Source organism: Cavia porcellus, unplaced genomic scaffold, assembly GCF_034190915.1.
Source record: "Cavia porcellus strain 051 isolate PalLab524CR breed Dunkin Hartley unplaced genomic scaffold, mCavPor4.1 scaffold_22, whole genome shotgun sequence".
NCBI classification, from domain to species: domain Eukaryota; kingdom Metazoa; phylum Chordata; class Mammalia; order Rodentia; family Caviidae; genus Cavia; species Cavia porcellus.
Window position 1 is genome coordinate 6241659 of NW_026947505.1, and position 19931 is coordinate 6261589.

Consider the following 19931-nt stretch of genomic DNA (forward strand, 5'->3'; position numbering starts at 1 on the left):
TGTAATTTTATATATTCTGATTATAAATATTATACACAACAAAACAAGTATTTTTCTGAATTATGCTGAAATACAGTAGTTTTTTTCCTCTTAGCTAACATAAATAAAACAGTAGGCTTCAAGATTTAACTCATGTTGCAACTACACACTTTCATACAGGTTGGATGGTACAGATATTTGTACAGTACATTAAAATGAATGCATATTTAAATATCATTTGTAAGACATTATTTGTATTTTTGTAAAGAGGTCTACATAACTGTTTTGCTCTCTGGCAAAAAGGAAAAATAAACACTGCAGGATCTAGGCAAATAAAGTAACAAAAGGAGAACTGGGGCCATCTCATCACGGAGAGTAGTGGGAAGGGTGGGGAGTAAGACACACTGCCACAGCTCTGGATAAATGTGAGCAGTCGTAGGTCGCTTTAGGAGACAGCAGCACACACATGCTTTGATGGATGAAAACGGCCAAGATGATTGATGCTTCTAAGGGAAGAAAGGGGCTGGGTAAGAAAAATGGTCTTTAATGTCTGACACTGATAGTGTAAGTTCTGCAGCTAGGATCCTTCTTTGCATTTGCAGTACACAAGTTCATGAGCTGAAGATCAGTGATTTCTTTCATAGTGCCAAAGAAATACCCAGAGGGTCAGAGTAAATGATTTTTAAAATGACATGTTGGACATGATACAGGTCAAATTTATTATCTTCTGAATTTAGGTGAGGAAGGTACTGCTTACCGAACTCATTTCCTAGTGACCCCACATGAGCAACAGTAAAAATCACCTCATGATTAAGCATTGTTCCTATGAAAACACTCTTCGATTATGTTAGTACTGGGGTGTAAGTTTTTCTGCTGCAATCTCAAATCCATATATGCCATAAAGTAAATTCGAGGATGGCCTCCCAGTATTCAGTACTACACCTGAAGAAAATACCTTCTAATTTTCCCCTGGTAAGTGAGCCATGGCTACCACTGACAGAATTCTGTATGACATTACCTTTGACAGAATTCTATATGACATTTCCAGAGTGTTCTTGAATATGGTCAAAATATTGGTTGGTTGTGATAAAAATAATTTTAAGCATATATCATGCAAACACTTCAGCTTTCTTCAAAACTATGCTACATGAACTTCTGAATAGTCTGCTGTGTAAAATCGTGTAACTACAGAACTATACCTCCACTCAGTTACAAAATAATCTAAGGCAGTATGAGACAGTTTTTACAGCTCCTGTATATTTAGTTCCTGGTCTTAAAAACCAGTGTCCACAGACAGTCATAAGCTAGGAAACAGCTTCTGCCCCAATTCTGCTGGAATTTAAACATCCTTGTGTTTAAATTCATTATGAGCTCTTGTTGAAGTCAGTGAAACAGTGTATAGCATATATGGTCCTTTGGTTGTGAATCCACTTCCCATGAAATCTTCAAGGAGGCATATGTAATGTTGCTTATGTTGATGACAGGCTGTACAGAAGCCCTCCATCTCTGTTGCGCTGTCTTGCAATTTGTTACTGTCCCTGGTGTACTGCTGAATGGCCTCGAGGCCATTCAGAGGGGCTGATGAGCTGTTAACTGCATGATCCAGAAATGGCACCTTCATCTTCCTTTTCTGAAGCTCGCCTGCTTCATAGCCAGCCTCTCTGGTTGGGGCAGAAAAGAAGGCGGCGGGGGGGGGGCGCGGACACGGACGAAGGGCACAAGGCTGGGGCTGGAGAGCCAGAGCCCAGGCACAGTCATGGCAGGAGCTCTTGAGCAGTTCTAGTCAGCATGTGCCTTGAAGAACTGAGCATGGGGGAGCCAGCGAAGGGCGGGAGGCAAGCTCTCAGCTAAGAGGGTGCGTGCACAGCCAGTACCACATTTCCACTGCAAGATCAGGAATTATTTCCATCTTTCTTAACCCTATATCTTGGCAATAAAAAATGTCAGGATAGTGTAGAATCACTAGACATGGGAAGGCTTCAGATAGTTTTATATAAAGTTTTTAGAGAACTACCGGAAAAATCACAATAAATAGAAGCAGGAAATTTCTCATTGGACAGCTTGGAGTTTCTGTGGGAAAAAACCAAAGTGGACCTATGCCCCCTGAGAATGAAAGGAGATGAAATAAGAAAGGAGGACAGTGGCTAAAAATCTGAATCAAAAATGAGTCTGCCACAAGACAGGGAATACAGACAAGAATTCAAATAGTATTCACTACAAGAAGTTTGAGAACCAATTTAAAAGACAGACTCTATTAATTTAAAAATCATCTTTGGGCAATTTGGGGATCTGGTTGGATTTTAGATCTCAGTTCTCAAAGTCAGATTTATCCCCCACTTCCCTTTGGGGCAATCAGAATTTGGGATTGATTCTGCGAACCTCTCCCATTCACCGTAATACGGAATTGTGATGTGTCTAGTCTCCTGGGGTTGAGACAGGAAATACTATTCATCTTAAGAATCGTATTTTACAATGATTCCAACACGTATTTTCCTAAAATAGCAATTCTCAAACTGGACCATAGATTCTTTCTTGAGAATCTTTTAGAGGTCTGAAAAGTTGAAATTCTTGTAACGACAGTGTTTTCCCCATGTTGACACTGGCACTGGTGGTGTCAGCAACAAATGTAATGCTGGGCAAAAGTAGTTAACTTATCACCAACAATCAACGTAGTAATACCTGAGTATACTAACAGTCACTGTATTCTTCATCCTCACACACATAAATTTAAATTTTTGCTATAAGGTAATAAAATATAAATGTTGATGTCATTGAAAGATGTTTATTTGAAGTAAAAATGAATTTTATTAAATTGCAGCTTTAAAATCATGTCTTTCTAGTAATACCATGTGACAAAATGGTACATACACATCTAAAGCATTTCTGCTGCATATTAAGGTACTATAGTCCTCTCATGGAAAAGTCCCTATATGATTTAGCTATAAGGAACAGGAACCAATTTTTCATGGAACACCATTCTTGGAAGTACAGCTGATAACTGCAATTATTTACAGTGGGGTATTAGGCAGGTATTTTCTCTAAAATGAACAATGCAAGTCTCTCACTTTAAGGAAAATAACTTTTCAGTATTATTACTTATAATGAAGTTTAAACTTTCAAGCAAAAAAGTTGACAATTTTGAAAAATGTGTATATATATCCGTAACTTAATTTAGCTTCCAACATAGACTTCTGATGAGTTATGCTGTAGTGAATATTTTGTAGAGTATCAATATCTAAAAGATCTATACAGCCCAATTATGTGATATTTTCCAAATAACTAGTGTATCAAGATTCAAAATCATGCATGGATAAAGAGTTCAAAGTATAAGATGGAAAAATGAGTTTTAATGTAACAATAAAAAAAGTCACTGATATGGTTTCAACTTTCATGTTGCAATTAAACATTAAGAAATTACTGTCTGTGTTGTTTTCATGTAGTATCAAAGAACAGCCACAACATCTGAAAAAGTTATAAAACAGTCTTTCTTTTCATTACAGACTTTTAAGAATTTACAACTTTTTAAACAAAAGACTAGAGGAATAAATATTTTAGGCTTTGTCAGCTGGCTACCTGGTCTCTATTCCAGCTACTCAGTTTAATCACTGCAAAAGCATTCACAGACTGTTTGTAAAGGAGCATGGCTGTATTCTAGCAAAGTTTTGTCTATAAGGCACTCAATTTCATGTAGTTTTCATGTGTTTTAAGTAAACAATGTCCTTCTTTTGACTGATTTCCAATGATTAAGAAAAAAATACTCTCAGTTGTAGAATATATAAAAACAAACAGCAAACTGAATTTGGCCTGCAGGGCTCCGTTGCCAGACCCCTCATTTACTTGAAACAAAATAATATATCCAAAAGTTTGAATGCAGAAATGAAGATCCATCTGTTTTCTATTATGTCAGATAGTAAAGAGATTTTCAAAAATCTCTTTATAAGACAATGCCACCTTTTTCATGGTTGTTTTATTTTGGAGAATACAGTCATTTTCCTAAAAATATTTATGCTAACATTTAAACTATTGATATTTTCAAAAAAAGTAATATTTTTAAAATGTGGGGAGGAACAGGGAGGAAGAGGAAAAATAACAGTTTTAATTTCTAATACAGTAACTATTGATAACACATAAACAAAAGCTCTTGGAACTCATAAATGTTAAGAGTGTTAGGGATTACTAGTATTAATAAGTTTGAAAAGAAAAATTACTGCCCTAGAAAAACCAAAAATTACTGCTGGAATAAGTTAGGGAAGTTATACTTTGCTTCTTTCCAACTGCATATATAGAACAACAAATCGTAGTAGAAAAAGAACACACTTCTTGTTTCAGAAACCAACAATCAAGAGTCAGAGAAGTGTCAGATCTGGAAATAAACTGTACCTCCTTCGACTCTGCTTCCTATAAATATTCCAACAAAGAGCTTCCTGCCTGCCCATAAATATCAGGCTTCATTCAAGCCTGCATCCTTTTGGAGGCAGGCACGTACTTTTCCTCTTTCTGACACAGCCAACCTCTACTGACACTGTGTCAACCCTGCCTCCATCCTGAAGGTTCCGTTCTGCTCGTGCCACCATCAGAGCTGACAAAAGGAAAGCACGGGCCTAACTACTTGCTAAAGTTGACCCCCAAAGGATTGCTATGCAGAGTCTCCCCATGTAGAAAAGCTGTCTGAAGGAGACAGACTGTACGGGGGTATAAAAGGTTTATAAATTTTGTCCTTTGTCTTCTGGTGGAGTCAATCCAGTACAATGTACCTGTTGAACATCTTCTTTCATTAAGAACTTCAGTTTTGTTCTAGGTTTGTAACTTACCCATCCTAAACTTGTTATTCTTCTGGATTAAACTCAATATATTAAGAAATTATCTGCAAAGTAACTGCCCGCTACTGTTAATTTTGTAGAAATATGCATGCTCCTTGCTTTTTAAAAACATATTCTGTTTTCAAACAGTAAACAAATCTAGCAAGTTCAGTAATGAAAGGTCAATAGTCCAATTTCATTTCATACTTATACCAGGAGAGAACTGTATTATTTATTTAGAACTTTATTATTCTTCTATGAAAAATATAAAATAAAGATAAATGAGTTTGAGTGAATAATTACGTCTTTATGGAAAAGCACCAATGGCAACTGTTTCATATACATTTAAAAGTGATAAAGAATATGTACACAGGGGCTGGGGATTTAGCTCAGTGGCATAAGCGCCTGCCTTGCAAGCAGGCAGTCGTGAGTTCAATCCCTGGTACCGATAAAAAGGAAAAAGACAAAAAAAAAAAAAAAAAAGAATATGTACACAGAAAAAAACTGAAGACTGAATTGAAAATAAGCTTTGTTTCATCCCGAGGGATATTATACACATCAAAAGCTACGTTCTATTTCAAAAGAAAGCATTTCTTCTACATAACACTATACAAAAGGAAACTACTCAGTAAAAAAGTCTCACATACTGTGTTTACCTTGCTTCAAACTTGATTCTTTCCATGATTCTGGTCACAAATCAAGTTGGATAACAACTGAAACAAATTCAATGGTTAGGTTCAATGTTGACTATATGGGAAAACTTGATTTGGTTCTTTGTCCAGTTAGGTTTGTTACCAGAACTGTGGAAAGAATTGATTTTTATGGACTAAGTTACCACTGTTTAGCAGTTTTAACTTAAAAACAAAAGGTTTTTTTTTTTTTTCTTTTTCTCTTTTTTTATCGATACCGAGGATCGAACTCATGACCGCCTGCTTGCAAGGCAGGTGCTTATGCTGCTGAGCTAAATCTCCAGCCCCAAAGTTTTTTTTTAAATATATAAAAAATGTGTCCCAATGTTTATAGCCACTACTTTTATGGTACTGATGAATACTTGACAGTATCTACTATTTAACTCAAATAGTAAAGTCATTATACTTCAAAGACTATACTTACGGATACAGCAAAGGTTTCTATTATATAAGGACATCTAAAATTAGGAAAAGCCCATTTAAACTAAATCACTTGAGGACTAGAATTTCATAAAGAGAAAAAAAATAATTCAGTTAGGGCTTTACCTTAAAAACACACAAAACTGTGGAAATGAGTATTGAGAATAAGATGATGTTCATTTTGTGAGTGTGATTTGGTGGCCAAGTTCTAAAGCACTAAAAAAGCCAGTGAACATTTACAGAGTGCCTGGAATGTTCCAGGCTGTCAAGAAACAGTACTGAGCAAGAAGACAAGACTTCCATTCCCATGAAGTCTCTAATAGAAGAGGAAAAGATACTATTCAGTTTTGAATTTCACAACACAAAGAAAAAAGCTGCTGACACGTGGTGGCACACACTTGTAAATCCAGCACTTGGAAGGATGAGGCCAGAGGAACACTGTGAGTTTGAGGCCAGTCTGGGCTACATAGTGAGTTCAAGGCCAGCCTGCACTACAGTGAGAGCCCATCTCAAAAAACAAAAACAAAACAAAAACTCCAAAAAACCAAAAAAAGTCACTTCTGCAGAAAATTATAAAAGACAATTTCAAGACTGAAAGACTGAACTACTAACTCCCATGGACCCTTACTAATCCTCTGATACTGAAATCATAATCTTTTAAAGCCCTGTCATCATCCTTGTGGAATATTTCTCCTTCAAGTATTACTAAGTTTTGTCAATATATCAGGGTTTCAGTTCTAACTACTGTAGCAAATTTTATTAATGGTGCCTCTTTGTCAATATTTGTCATTCAATTGTACTGTCTTGTCACCTGTAATATCTACCTTTCTTTAGAAAGAAACGACACTATTGTTAAGAAGGGAAGGGCTGAGAACTAATTTGTTGAATGGAATGTCAGTGGTTTACTTGTACAAAACAGACAAGTGTCCAAGCATATTTACTGCAGTAGATTTAAAAAAAATCAAAAATATTTATCCAGAAGCAATGGGAATAGTTATTAAGGTACAGCATTTTATGGAATACCTTGTATGATAAAGCAAGTGACAACTCTACATGTGATGAAGTAAAAAGATCTGTCCAATGCTATAAGGAGAAAAATAAGGATTTATAATATAATTACACCTATATACAAACATACTTCTTTCTGGAGGCTATTATGTTAAGTTTTTAAAATGAATACAAAAGAAACTCTTAACAGTGATTAACTTGTACAAAAGTAGTCTGAAGGCTGAATTTCTAGCAAACTACTCAAGCAAAGTCTTAGGTACCTTCACTCCCCTGGTTTTTAAAAATACTCATGTTAGAAGCATTGCTTCGAATTTGAAGGATCTGTGCTCTAAATCTTAAAAATAACAATGAAATATATACCCACATTTACTGTGTACACCAGTGACTAAAGGAGGAAACACAGACAAGTAACACGCCTTTCTCTCTTTCAGTATCTCACACGTATCGCTGAGTTGCTCCTATGAGCAGGGTGGTGTAGAGACAGAAAACAGTTAAAAACCACTTGCTCAGTCATTTTAAATATGGGAACATCTATTGACATGTGCAATAGTACCCTGCTAGGTACTAACAGGAACACAAACAATTCACTTACTACCTTCCTAGAAGCAAGTTCAAGAGAAAGAAAGACAGATGCACCAAAAAAATAATCACAAGGATGTTTGTAAAACTGCAACTGTGCTATAAAGAAGACTCTTTGTAGACTTCAGTTTAAGATGTACAGCACCTTGACATTTTTTTCTCAAAGTATAGTCATGTAGTAGGCTAACAGGTCACCTTAGTTTTTTTAAAAAAGATAAAACATTTTTTCTTGAACTCAACTTTAGAAGTTATCACTGCAGATGAAGTTTAGCATGCTTCCTTGTGTAAGAAAACAAAAACAAGTTTCCCTTTCTATTCACTTTAAGATGACAAATTCAATGCTGCTATTACATATTAAATATTTTAACTCAGATCTACGTAAGTACTTCTACTGATCTATGAATCTTCGTTGTTCTATTTTATCTGCTCTTTACTCTCATGAAACTGTTCAAGTGACACTGGGGAAACTGCATTATTTACTCCACCTATATGTGCAAGAAAAGCAAGCCTGTATTATAGCAAGGAGCTGTAATTCCAATCACCACTGTTTACCACCTATGTGCTTCCAGGCAGTCAACTAGGGATTAAACCCAGAGCCTCCAACAGTTAGGGAAGGGCTACATTTTGAGCCCTTCAGAGCTTTAAATTCTAAGAATAAGTTACTTACAAAGGTGGTATTTTAGTATGCCCGACCATTACAAACCTAAGATGAAAAACTGCTACATTCTCAAAGGTAGAAGAATATCCCCCCCAAAATTCTTACTTTGCACATGACATACATTTAGTATTATTTCACCGTATAATTGTTTAGTGAACAATTTAGTATGTGCCTGGCAAAGTGCTTGATCTTTAGAATACTAATGAATATGATCCATCCTTTCCCCACAAAGAGCTCAGAGGACATTGGTAGAAAGGGGGAAGGGCAGAAGTAGAACTCAATGCAGTATGTCCCATCATAAATAGCATGTAGTAGATTCAGTCAGAGATCAAAGACACTATCTCTGTCTGTAGTAAGAAAACTTTTGTGCTGAGGATGTTTAAAATAAGTTCTACCATCAGCCAAAACAAAAACAAAAACAAAAAACTGTACTTGAGCATTCTTACTTAACTGTGAACTTCCACACACACAGATAGTGACTGACAGATAATGAAATTTCTATATTCGAGGGACTTAATACAAATGAATCTCAGATTTACAAGTGGAATTAAAAATACACTGATTGGACTTCCGAGAGAACATGGCGGATAGATAACAGCAACTACCAGAGGCTCTCTGAAAGGCTCGGCTCAGAAGTCAGGAATGATGAGGACTAAGGAGACATGAGCCGGTAGAGATATGCTCTGTTGACTCAGGAACGAACTGGGCTGAGAGAAACCAACTTGGAATGCAGTCCTGGAGCTAAAATAGGAACAGAAAAGACTCGGTGTGGAGGCTGGACCCCGTGCCATTGGAAACCGCGATTTGGGTTTCCCGCCGCCCGGCGGCTGGCTGCCTCCACAGCGGCTCGGCAAGGAGAGACGCGCCGAGCTCTGGGAACCGGAGTCTGCGTACGGAGTCGAAAACAGGACGGACAAGGAGGCGTACATTGACTGGTGGCGAGGTGAGTGAGAGAAACTGACACTCTACCACAGTTTGACTCCAGCGGAGGACTTTCTGGGCTTGGGCAGTCCTGTAGGAGCAGGGCACGGTGGCGACTCCAGCCACACATTCCCCTCTCGGACGGGATTGGTGAAAAGTGCCTGGCCTGCGTGACGCTGCGGGCAGACTTGGTAGGCTGGCCTAACCCAGATCCCAGAGCCTGACGGTGGCCCAGAGGAGCGACTGACTCCCGCGTAGGCTGCCTAGTCCGTAACTCCCTGGTGCGCAGCGGTGGACGGGAACACCTAGCCAGCGCAATTTGATCAAGCTGTGGCTGACAGGCAGGGAAGCTGGGCCTCCTATGTAAGCTTGCATTTTATAAGGAACGGAGAAAATGGGGAAGGGAAGCAACAAGAAAGGCTCCTCGGCCCCCAATTCTGAGAAACAGGCAATAGCGGACACCGCACCAATAGACATTAAGCGCCATATAGAGAGCCTCATAGACCAATTCAGGAATGAAGTTATCAACGACCTGAAGCTAGAAGTATGCAGAATAGTTAGAGAAATGCTAAGCACCACCCAGGAAAAAACAGATGGTGGAATGGAAGAACAGAAAAAGAGGGGAGAATTGTTTGATGGAGAAAAACAGAGAAAGCATAGAGTATATGAAGCAGGTTCAAAGGGACTATCAAGAAATTAAGAAGTCTATCCAAGACTGGCATAACAGCTTGAAAGAAACTAAGGACAGACTATCTGAGCTGGAGGGCAGACTTGTAATATGGGAGAATGAAATGAAAAACTTCTTAAAAATAACAAAGAAACAAACAGCAATAATACAAAGACAAGAAGATGATAAGAGGAGCCATAACTTAAGGATTAAGAACATAAAAGAAGTAGGGACACAAACAAGTGAACTACAAAAGCTACTCACAGAAATAATCCAGGAGAATTTTCCTAATTTAGCAAAAGATAAAGATACTCAGTTGTATGAAGCATACAGGACCCCAGCTACCTACAACCCTAACAGAGAAACACCCAGGCATATAATAATAAAAATTCCAGAAATTCAATACAAGAACAGAATATTAAAAGCTGTAAGAGACAAGAAACAGACCACTTACAAGGGAACACCCATCAGAATTACAGCAGATTTCTCTGCACAAACCATCAAATCACGAAGAGCATGGGGGGAAATAATTCAAGCTTTGAAAGATAATAATCTCCAGCCAAGATTGAGATATCCTGCACAACTGTCCCTGGAAATTGATGGAAAATCAAGGTGCTTTCAGGATAAAGAGGAACTGGGGGAATCTGCAACCACCAATTCAACCCTACAGAAAGTATTGCCAGATATTCTAAAAAAAGAAAAATACAAAGAACCCAGAAATAGTGGCGGGGAGGCCACAACGAATGGAGCAGAGAACAAAATGAAGAAGATAAACTGACAGCTACTGACAGAAAAAGAGCTCAACAGAAATGAGACAGAGAAGATTGGATGATAGGAACAGCTATTTTAGAGAAAATGACATCTTAATAGGTAATACTGATTTAGTATCATCTTGTTTTGAAGTCTCATCTAGCTTTTGTTCTTCTGTCTCCAATGGTCTAAACAGGTTGTATCTTATTGGATTCTATTATGTACGATAGTATAAGCAAAAACCTTTTAAAGACAAGGAGATTATACAGAAACCATTGTTCATTTTCTGTTAGTGGATTCTAAATACTCTGTAATGCTGTCATTCTCTTAAATGGTTTTACATTGTTCTGATATACTTAATGCTACAGTATACGAAGTTGTACTCAAAGACTTCAAGGAAAGAGTCAATATGGTAACTACTTTTAAGTCGGAATTATCTGGTGGTGAAACACTATTCTGCTTAAATGGTTATGTTTTGATCTGCGCTGTTTTGCTGTTATGCTCTCTTTTTTCTCAATCTCCACTCCATTATTTACTTTTTTATTTTTATCCGTTTAATTAAAGGGAAAAAAATAGCAGGATATAATATAGTAACCCACTTTGACTTTCTATTATCTCGATTTGAAGCCCTGTATTACTCTCACCATCTTGTTTTTGACTGATGTTCCCCTATTCTGTTTTGATGGATAGTATCAGGTTCGAAAGTTTAGGCATCAGCTGCCAAGATAATGAGATTCATTATAACGCCCATTCTCGTTGACTTTTATCTACTTTTGAAGACCTACGATGTCTCCAATGTTTTGGTTTTGTCGGTTTTGTTCTTTACTGTTTTGTTCAATTGTATTATAACTAATGATATAGGCAATTCTATTAGAGATAGCGGGAGGCATTATGGTAACCATTGTTGATCACCTTGTATTATGTTTTTATACTATCTATTATGTCCACCCTTTTGACTTGACCGATTCTGTTCTGTTATGTCTCATTTGGTTTTACTCTCTTCCAAAAAAGCAATAAGAACCGTGGGAGCAATGAAACCCAAAATGTGTAATAGTCATTGTACAAAAGAGAGGAAAAGAAAGTGCTCTAAACTATATAACTGCATGTATATTTAAGTGTATAAGATAGCAAATGATATCACAGAGTTTTATTGGATCATTGAACAGAACTGTTTGCAGTATCATTGTTGGAATGTCCACTCTACAAGCTTTAATTTTGTGACTTGAACAATTATTTCTAAGATGGCAATATGTAATCCATTAACTAGTGATTTCCTACTGTTCATTTTTTTCTTCTGTAAATCTGTATAACTTGTACCCTTTCACTTTTTTTTTTCTTTTCTCCTTAAATAAAAAAAAAAAAAAAATTAAAAAAAAATACACTGATTGGGTTGGGGATTTCGCTCAGCGGCATAAGTGCCTGCCTTGCAAGTATGTGGTCGTGAGTTCGATCCCTGGTACCGAGAAAAAGAAAAAGAACAAAGAAAAATACATTGATTACTCCACTCCAAAATTCATTATTTATAAATAGATTAAAAACAAATGACTCCAAAAATTCAAATGTTTAAAATAAATTTGATCCAAAAACCATTTACTATGTTGGGAGGTGGAAAATTACCTGATTCTGACACCTTTAAAATTAGAGCAACAACTCATTACATGCCAAGAAAATACCAGTCTTTCTGTTACACATATCTAATACGTATGAAATTAGATGAAATGATAAACACCCAAAAAAGAACTTTGTCAGCAATCATCCTGAAAATTCAGGCAGTTCGTGAAATTTACAAAGAAACATTTTATTTAAATAAAAGAAAAAAGTGCTAATTACATGCAAAAGCCAGATTCAACTGAGTGTAATAGATGATAGAAACAATAAACCTCTAGAAAACACAAAAGATTAAACTTGATTTAAGTAATTTCCTTGCATTACTAAGCTGTCAGTTTTCAAAGGCTAATGTCCATGAAAACACTAGCTAGAAGGCCCAAGCCCCTGCTTCATCCCTGGGCAGTATATGGGCTGAAACCCATGGCCTAGTAATGCCATGCAAATTCTCTATCGTGAAGCCACATCCCCAGTCCTAAAGTCCAATTTTTAAACTGGACACCAAGTCTACAGCTCCAACAATTTCTTCTTTTGGCTATAAGATGAGCTAAACAGAGGAGGTATTTTTATTTAAAAGGTAAATCAACCTCTTTTGAAATAAAACTAACAGAGATACAGTATTTATCTTTCAGCTCCTTATAGGTTAATGGATACTTGATAACTACTTGAAAAGAACAGGAAAATTCTAGCATTACTATACTAAAATATTCCCAAAAAATTAAAATTATGCTAAACTTTTAATTAACTCACTAGTTGATAAAAGATCAATGGATGATTTGGACCTTGATATATGAGTGGCATCAATACCATGTTTCAAGTAGAGAAACACTAGGGAAAACAGAACTTGCCCAAGATCACACGTATAATTAACAAAACTAAGAGCTCATTCATAGTCTTAACTCCAAGAAGACTGTGACTGTAATTTCATGCAGTTGGATAGTAACAGTCAGACCATGTACATTCCTAGGTTAAAGAGATATTGCCTGGTAGATACATGCTTATTTGAAAGCCAAATTCTGTTTTAGCTTCCCTTCAAAAAGTATAAAATCCCAGGGCTGGGAATTTAGCCCAGTAGTATAAGCACCTGCCTTGCAAGAGGTGGTCATGAGTTCGATCCCCAGTACTGATTTAAAAAAAAAAAGTATAAAATCCCTTCCATCATTATATTCAAAAGAGAATACTAAAGGCAGTAATTTGATTTTATTTAGGCTCATTAAGAATCAAGCATGTATATTTGTTTTAAACCTACACTTTATCAATAATGATGTGAAATAAAAAGATTTGGTCACCCACAAGTTTTAATCTCATAGCTGTATGTGTGAGACACCACACACGCTGCTGGTTTCACCTACAAAAGAACATTAACACATTAACTAGCAAAAGAGAAAAAAGAAAAAAACACACAATGTAACATTCAATGTCCATTTGTTCACCCAGAATTTAAGAAAACTGTACTAATTTTTAGTACTGAGATGCTCAAAGACTGCTACCAGTACATATAACCATCTAAAATTAGTGCTAATAAAATATTACCTAAACTAAACTCAAGATTTCCAGATTTCTCCAGATTTCTTCTTAGTCTACAGGAGAGCTTGGAGTTTTAAAGGAAAATGGTAACAATTGCAAAGGTCTAGCAATGAGCCAAATGTTTCCTTTCTAGAAATTAACATGTACTAAACAGAAAAATAGTTACTATTATGTCAGACTACCCACTTCCAATATATATAATGCAATTAAAAATGGCAAATAACACTGAGAAACGCTTGTCTCAGTAAGTCATAAAATGTACAGATCAAACAGCATATACTGTATGTGTGTGTACTAAACCATCTCTCTCTCTCTCTTTTTTTTTTTTTAAAGTTATTTCGAGACTGGGTCTTGCTATGTTGGTCACAATGGCCTTGACCTTGCCATCATCCTGTCTCAGTCATCCAGAATTCATCTTTTTTCTTTTTCCTTTCAGTACTAGGGATTTGACAGGGGCCTTCCACACTGAATTATATCCAAAGATGTTTTAGTTTTGAGAGAGATCTCCCTAAGTCATTAGGTTGCCCAGGATGCACTTAAAACTTGAGATCCTTCTGCTTCAGCTTTCCAATATGCTGTACTGACTGAAAAAAAGAAATCCAAGTTTGATCTATTCAGCTTATTCAAATGGCAAATGCATGTGCTTCTCATGAATTATCTAAGCCATTAAGCTCAACTTTAACATCTTTATTTGATTTTTAAAATCAAGTATTACATTTATCAAGTTACACAATTAGAAACCTTTCCCTTCCAATCTTACCTGCTGCATCTTCTAGATCAATCAGTTTGGGCATTAAACTTTCAGGGAGCTTTTCTGGTAAGTCATAGCCATTCTTCCTAGCAACCACCAGATGAAAAGCAGCACAAAACTCATCCAGTGTCAATGCACCATCTTTATCAAAGTCTGAGAGTTCCCTGGAAGACAAACTTATTATAATTATAATCTCATTCCACTTAGGATTCCTTTATTTCTCAAAGAGGAAAGAGAAGTATTGCCCTCAAGAAAGTACAAAAAATTGTGAGTTTTAAATATCTCATTAAATAAAAGATATGTAATAAAAGTAAACATCAAAATGCTAACTGCAGAATCTAGGTGGGGCATTTAGGTGATCATGGTACAATTCTTTCAATTTTCCTATATACTTGAAATTATCATAATAAAATGCCAAAAAAAAAGAAAGAAAAAAAAAATCACACATCCCAATAATTTAGGTTACCAAAAACTGACCTTTTTTTCCACACCAAAAATGACTTTTAACCCATATGCATTTTAGGAATAGATTATATTTGAAGGAATGTATACTAAATAAAGTCATGGAAATTATTTAAAATACTGTTTTATTGTTTTTATTGCTATTGAAAGTTCATGTATACACATTAAAACACAGAAAGGCTTGACACAAAACATAACTTCCTTACCCTTGTGTCCCTGCTTTTTCCTGGATGTAAGGTAATCATTTTTTATTTATTGACTTAAACTATAAACGCATGTATTGCATAATATTTCTAGTTCTTGATTTTTCCATATTAAACATTATCTACCTACTTCCTAATATAGAACACTATACTACTGAAGCCTATTACTAAAATAATTTAGAATATAGAGATTAATACAAAGAAGAAATAAAGTTTATCAGTGATTTTTTAAAAAAAGCAATTTGTAACTGTAATTTGTGTTCCAATGGTCAATTTCAACTATGTGGCAGCTATCCTGAAAATCTTAATACACGTTTATCATGGAAGCTAAGTGCTTTTCTTAAACAGAGAACTTCGCTTGGCAAAGCTTATAAAGAACTTCTTTACTTGTAGACTACCTAATATTGTAGTCTTATATGTCTTTTTCATTTCATGTTTTTCTAGGAATTTGTTTTGTTGTCTTGTTTTGATCTGTTTTTCCCTAAAATACAGAAAGGATAAATATACATGTAGAGATTCACACATGGGAATAATTCCTAAACTATTTACGGGAACAGATTATATAATATATGATGTAATGAACAGATACTCTGAAGAAGAGACACTAAGACACCCAATGCTAATTCTATAGCATTATGATATAAAACCTAGCAATACTATTTTTCACTGTTCAGAGTGATAAATATTAGTACAGTCTCACGTTCAATTTCAGCATACGTAAAGATAAAGACAGCTACTTCGAAGAGAATGGGAGACATTATGGTAGTCATTACTGACTTCCCCAAAATCAGATCTTGAAGACCTAAAAAGCCTTTAGCATCCTATAAGGATTTGATTAGTTCTATAATTTTCAGTATATATTCAATGTGTGTGAAGATGGGGACAACTATTTGGAAGAAAACTAGAGACAATAAGATAGACAGTGAAGACCTCCAGTGGACTTGCTTTGAAATCTGTGTTTCTTTAAATTGTTTCCTTATAAACTGTTTTGTTCTGTTTGTATTTGTTTAATCTTACCCTCTTTAAGATAAAAAACAAGTGTGTAGGACTGATAACCATATTACTAAGTTTTGTTGGATCATTGAGAACTGTTTGCAGTGACATTATTTATCTCTTTGTATGCTTTAATTTTATAACTTGAACAACTATTTCTAAGATGACAATATGTGACTTATCAACTAGTGATTTCTTACTATTTCTTTTTCTGAAATTCTGTATTATTTCTATATGTTTTTTGTTTTTTTTTTTCTCTTTAAATATTAAAAAGAGAAAAAAAAGAACTTCTGTACTAGCATCACTTTTTTTTTTTTTTTTCCTAGAGAGAGAGAATTAGCTGTTGTAAGGGCATACTGAGTTCTTTGAGAACATTTTTGAAGAAATGAGTGTTGGGGGCTGGGGATTTAGCTCAGCGGCATAAGCACCTGCCTTGCAAGCAGGCAGTCGTGAGTTCGATCCCTGGTACCGATAAAAACGAAAAAGACAAAAAAAAAAAAAAAAAAAAAAGAAATGAGTGTCAGTTTATATTTTAGGCTGTAAAATCTACCTGCTGCAAACCCCTTTAAAACAACTCACATCACCCAACTAATGATATACCAAACTTACCAAATATGAGAAAGCTCAAGAATAGGAAGTTTTGATTTTGTAAAAAACTCTTTAGCTGCAGATCCTGAAATAGTAAAACAGTGCTGTTCAATGTTGTTATGGATGTAGAAAGCAAGAATAGAACTTGAAATAAAAGTCTTAGACTTTACTTTCAATGGGAAAAAATAATTTTATAATGTGAATACATTATGATTTTGGTCCCCAGTGATTATAAACTCTTTTTAGACAATTATCTTGAGAATTAATTGTCTTTTGTAATTAAAATCTAAGGGCAATTAAGTAATCTTTGAGATCCTAAAGTTGAGACTTTGTCCTGTCCCATCTAGAATTGAACTTCTGTTTTCAACAACTCACCTGGAATAAATCCGTTTAGATCAGGCTGAATGGTTTTAAACTGATTTATATAATACTGTCTTTGTTCATCTGTTATTTTCCAGGGATCATCATAACTACTGGATTGCCTACGAATTTCATTGGCAGTTGTAGCTGAGGCTACAGTTCGTACTGTTGTCTGGTCCTGCAATGAAACATTTTTTCCTCAGTACACAGTATCTAACTCTATGACTACATGGACAAAGATTGCTAGGTTACCTATCCTTGAAAGTAAAATTTAGTTTTTTGTGGATACTTAAAATGACGTTATCAGCAAACTATATATTTGTTATATGTCAGATTATTGGATATGTTTTTATATAATGATTATATAAACATGTAGAATGATAGCAGTTATGCAAGCAACAGAAAGTTATGAAAAAATGTGCTATAAAAGCCAAGCAAATATATTCTCAGATGCAGAAACCTTTCAAAACTTCACTAGGGAATTAGAAACAGCATTCCAGTGACAACAGACTTAAAAATAATGGCACAGAAGAGTTCTAGATTTTTAAGTGAATTTGCATTTATAAAATCTGCAACCACAAAATACAAAAATAATGACTGCACCAAATACTCTGAACGAAGCAAATAAAAATGCAATACCAATAAAATGTCACACCTGGACAGAAGCAGGATGCATGGTTAAAAGAGTACTGGTTGGTGGAGTATCTGCAAAACTGACCCAGTTTTCTTGAGGTGGAGGTGGAGAATGCCCAGACCATACTGCATCACCAGCAGAAGAACCTAAAAGAAGAATAGATGAACCAACTGACTCACATTTGCAGAAAACATTGGTTACTAAACTTGTATTTAGGACTGTAACAGTCTACCACACATATAAGTTCTTTTCAAACTCCAATTTTCAAGAAATACAACAATTTCCAAAATGCAATCGTTTCTGTTCAATTAAAAAATTATACCTCATTTAAAAGTTTTTAGTTGCTTTGTGCTTTTTTTTTTTGGGTACTGGGGATCAAACTCATGACCTCACACTTGCCAGGCAGGCACTTACACCATTGTGCTAAATCCCTGGCCCACTTTGTGCTTTTCTTAGCACTTATTCTGGGAAATAATCATTTATTTTACTTTCACAGGTCTGGTAACCATAAGCAAAATGGCTGTAAGTAAATGCAATAACTTCTTCTTTTTTTTTTTTTGTAATTATGCTTTTTAAAGTGATACATCTGTACATAAATTGTATTTGGGTTTTTTTTTTTTTTTTGCTTCTATTTCACTCACAATTAAAAATTGTCTTGGAGGTAACTCTTACAGGAATATTATCAAGTTTCCTTCAATTTATAACCATAAGTAGCTGATATTTCTAAAAAATCTCAATATACCTGGTTGTGCTTCACCAAAAGGAGACCAAAATGGCCCAGGTCCTGCAAGGGGCCTCTCACTATTCCCCCCGCTGGAATGACGGTTGTGCTTCCTCCACGTGTGTGGAGAAGTTGGTGGCGACTGCTGTGGTGAAACTATTGGAGACGCAGATTCCTAAAAACAATATTACTACTTTAAAATTCAAATTTTAAGACATTTTAATTATTAACTTATTTATGATATTTACATTTAATTATTAACTTAATAATAAATTCATGTAAACATCTACATAGGGCAACAACTGATAATATTTACAGTTGTGTGATCACCTGTTGCTCTGCAGATGCTCGAGACTGAACCGTATCATGGCTTATGGATCCTTTTTTCACTTGTCCTCTGCCAGGTGGAGGGGGAATTACGCCAGAATAAGATCCTTGAGATTCAGAATCTGAAGAATATGAGGCTGCAAGGCGAGATTCTTGTTCATTCTTTGATGCAACAAATCTTGGCAGAGGAAGATCCTTTACTGTTAATCACAAAAACAATTTAGGTTGAGTATTCATTACTCAAAATACTATGGATGAGAAGGATTTCAGATTTCAGAGATTTTCAGATTGTGGAATATTTGCATATAGATTTTACAAGTTAAATACTCCTATACCAAAACTCAAAATCTGAAACGTTTCAAAATCTTAAACTTTAATTAGACTCTATGCTGGTGCTCAAAAAAAGTTCTGGATTTTTGTTTCAGATTCAGAACGATCAACAGTATTATGTTAAAACAAAAAAGGATATACATATTACAAAGTGAAGTCAGAGCAGAATTAAGTATTAGAAATTTTATAAACACTGACACAGAAACACTGAAAAGCATTCGTCTTTATAACATTCAGACCATTATTTTCAATAGATTACTTAGGGAGACTCTTGTCTAGGAAGTAGTAAAACCAGACTGTTCTTCTAAGGGTTGTGGTAACAACAGCTATATTAAATGTTTACTGGATGTCTAAACCTATTTTTGCTGTTTTATATTAATCTCATCTCATTATCACACCAATCTTACAAAGTTCCTCTTTAAAAAACCAAAACCAAAAACCCAAAGCTCTAAGATTACCATGGACACACTGGTAACGATGCTGGTAATAACTGACAAAATGTGAACCCTGGATTCAGACCCTAGGCCTAGACTGCTTCTACTCATATTGGATCTCTAGAGTAAATACAGCAGTAAGTAAAAACACAGACTACATTAGTAAGGAAGCAACCAAGCATATTTCGACGTTTTTATAATGGAAAATATCTACTATTTTCAGAGGAAAGTATACTACTCCCTTCTACTAAATGGTTCCCCTTCCCTCAACAGTATTTTGGGGACGGATCTCTTGCATCTAGGCACGCACTCTGCCATTGAGTGATGTCCCTAATTTCTCATTCTCCCTTTACAACTTCCACAGAAAGGAGGGAAATTATTAAGCTTACTTATTATATAGGCCAAAGAATTCAAAACTATTTGAAAAATATAAACTTTCTCACTAAAAGAGTGTAGTAATAAGTCCACAACTTAAAACCTCTAACTGACCAAAAAACTGAGCTAATGATTAAAAATGTAAACATTT

General features: G+C 35.4%; 1 protein-coding gene across 6 annotated transcripts in view; it reads right to left on the reverse strand.

Moving 5' to 3' along the window:
- Reps1 (RALBP1 associated Eps domain containing 1) overlaps positions 1-19931 on the reverse strand; it is an 82215-nt gene that overhangs the window by 24234 nt on the left and 38050 nt on the right. For 5 of the 6 annotated variants that reach the window (XM_063233375.1, XM_063233374.1, XM_063233372.1 and 2 more), the window contains exons 3-8: positions 18645-18841; positions 18336-18489; positions 17615-17739; positions 16975-17137; positions 16621-16684; positions 14363-14517 (exon numbers count right to left, since the gene is read on the reverse strand). In XM_063233375.1, coding sequence (XP_063089445.1) covers positions 14363-14517; positions 16621-16684; positions 16975-17137; positions 17615-17739; positions 18336-18489; positions 18645-18841 — 858 coding nt within the window. The remainder of the gene's footprint in view (positions 1-14362; positions 14518-16620; positions 16685-16974; positions 17138-17614; positions 17740-18335; positions 18490-18644; positions 18842-19931) is intronic. The other variant, XM_063233373.1, reaches the window with a different exon arrangement.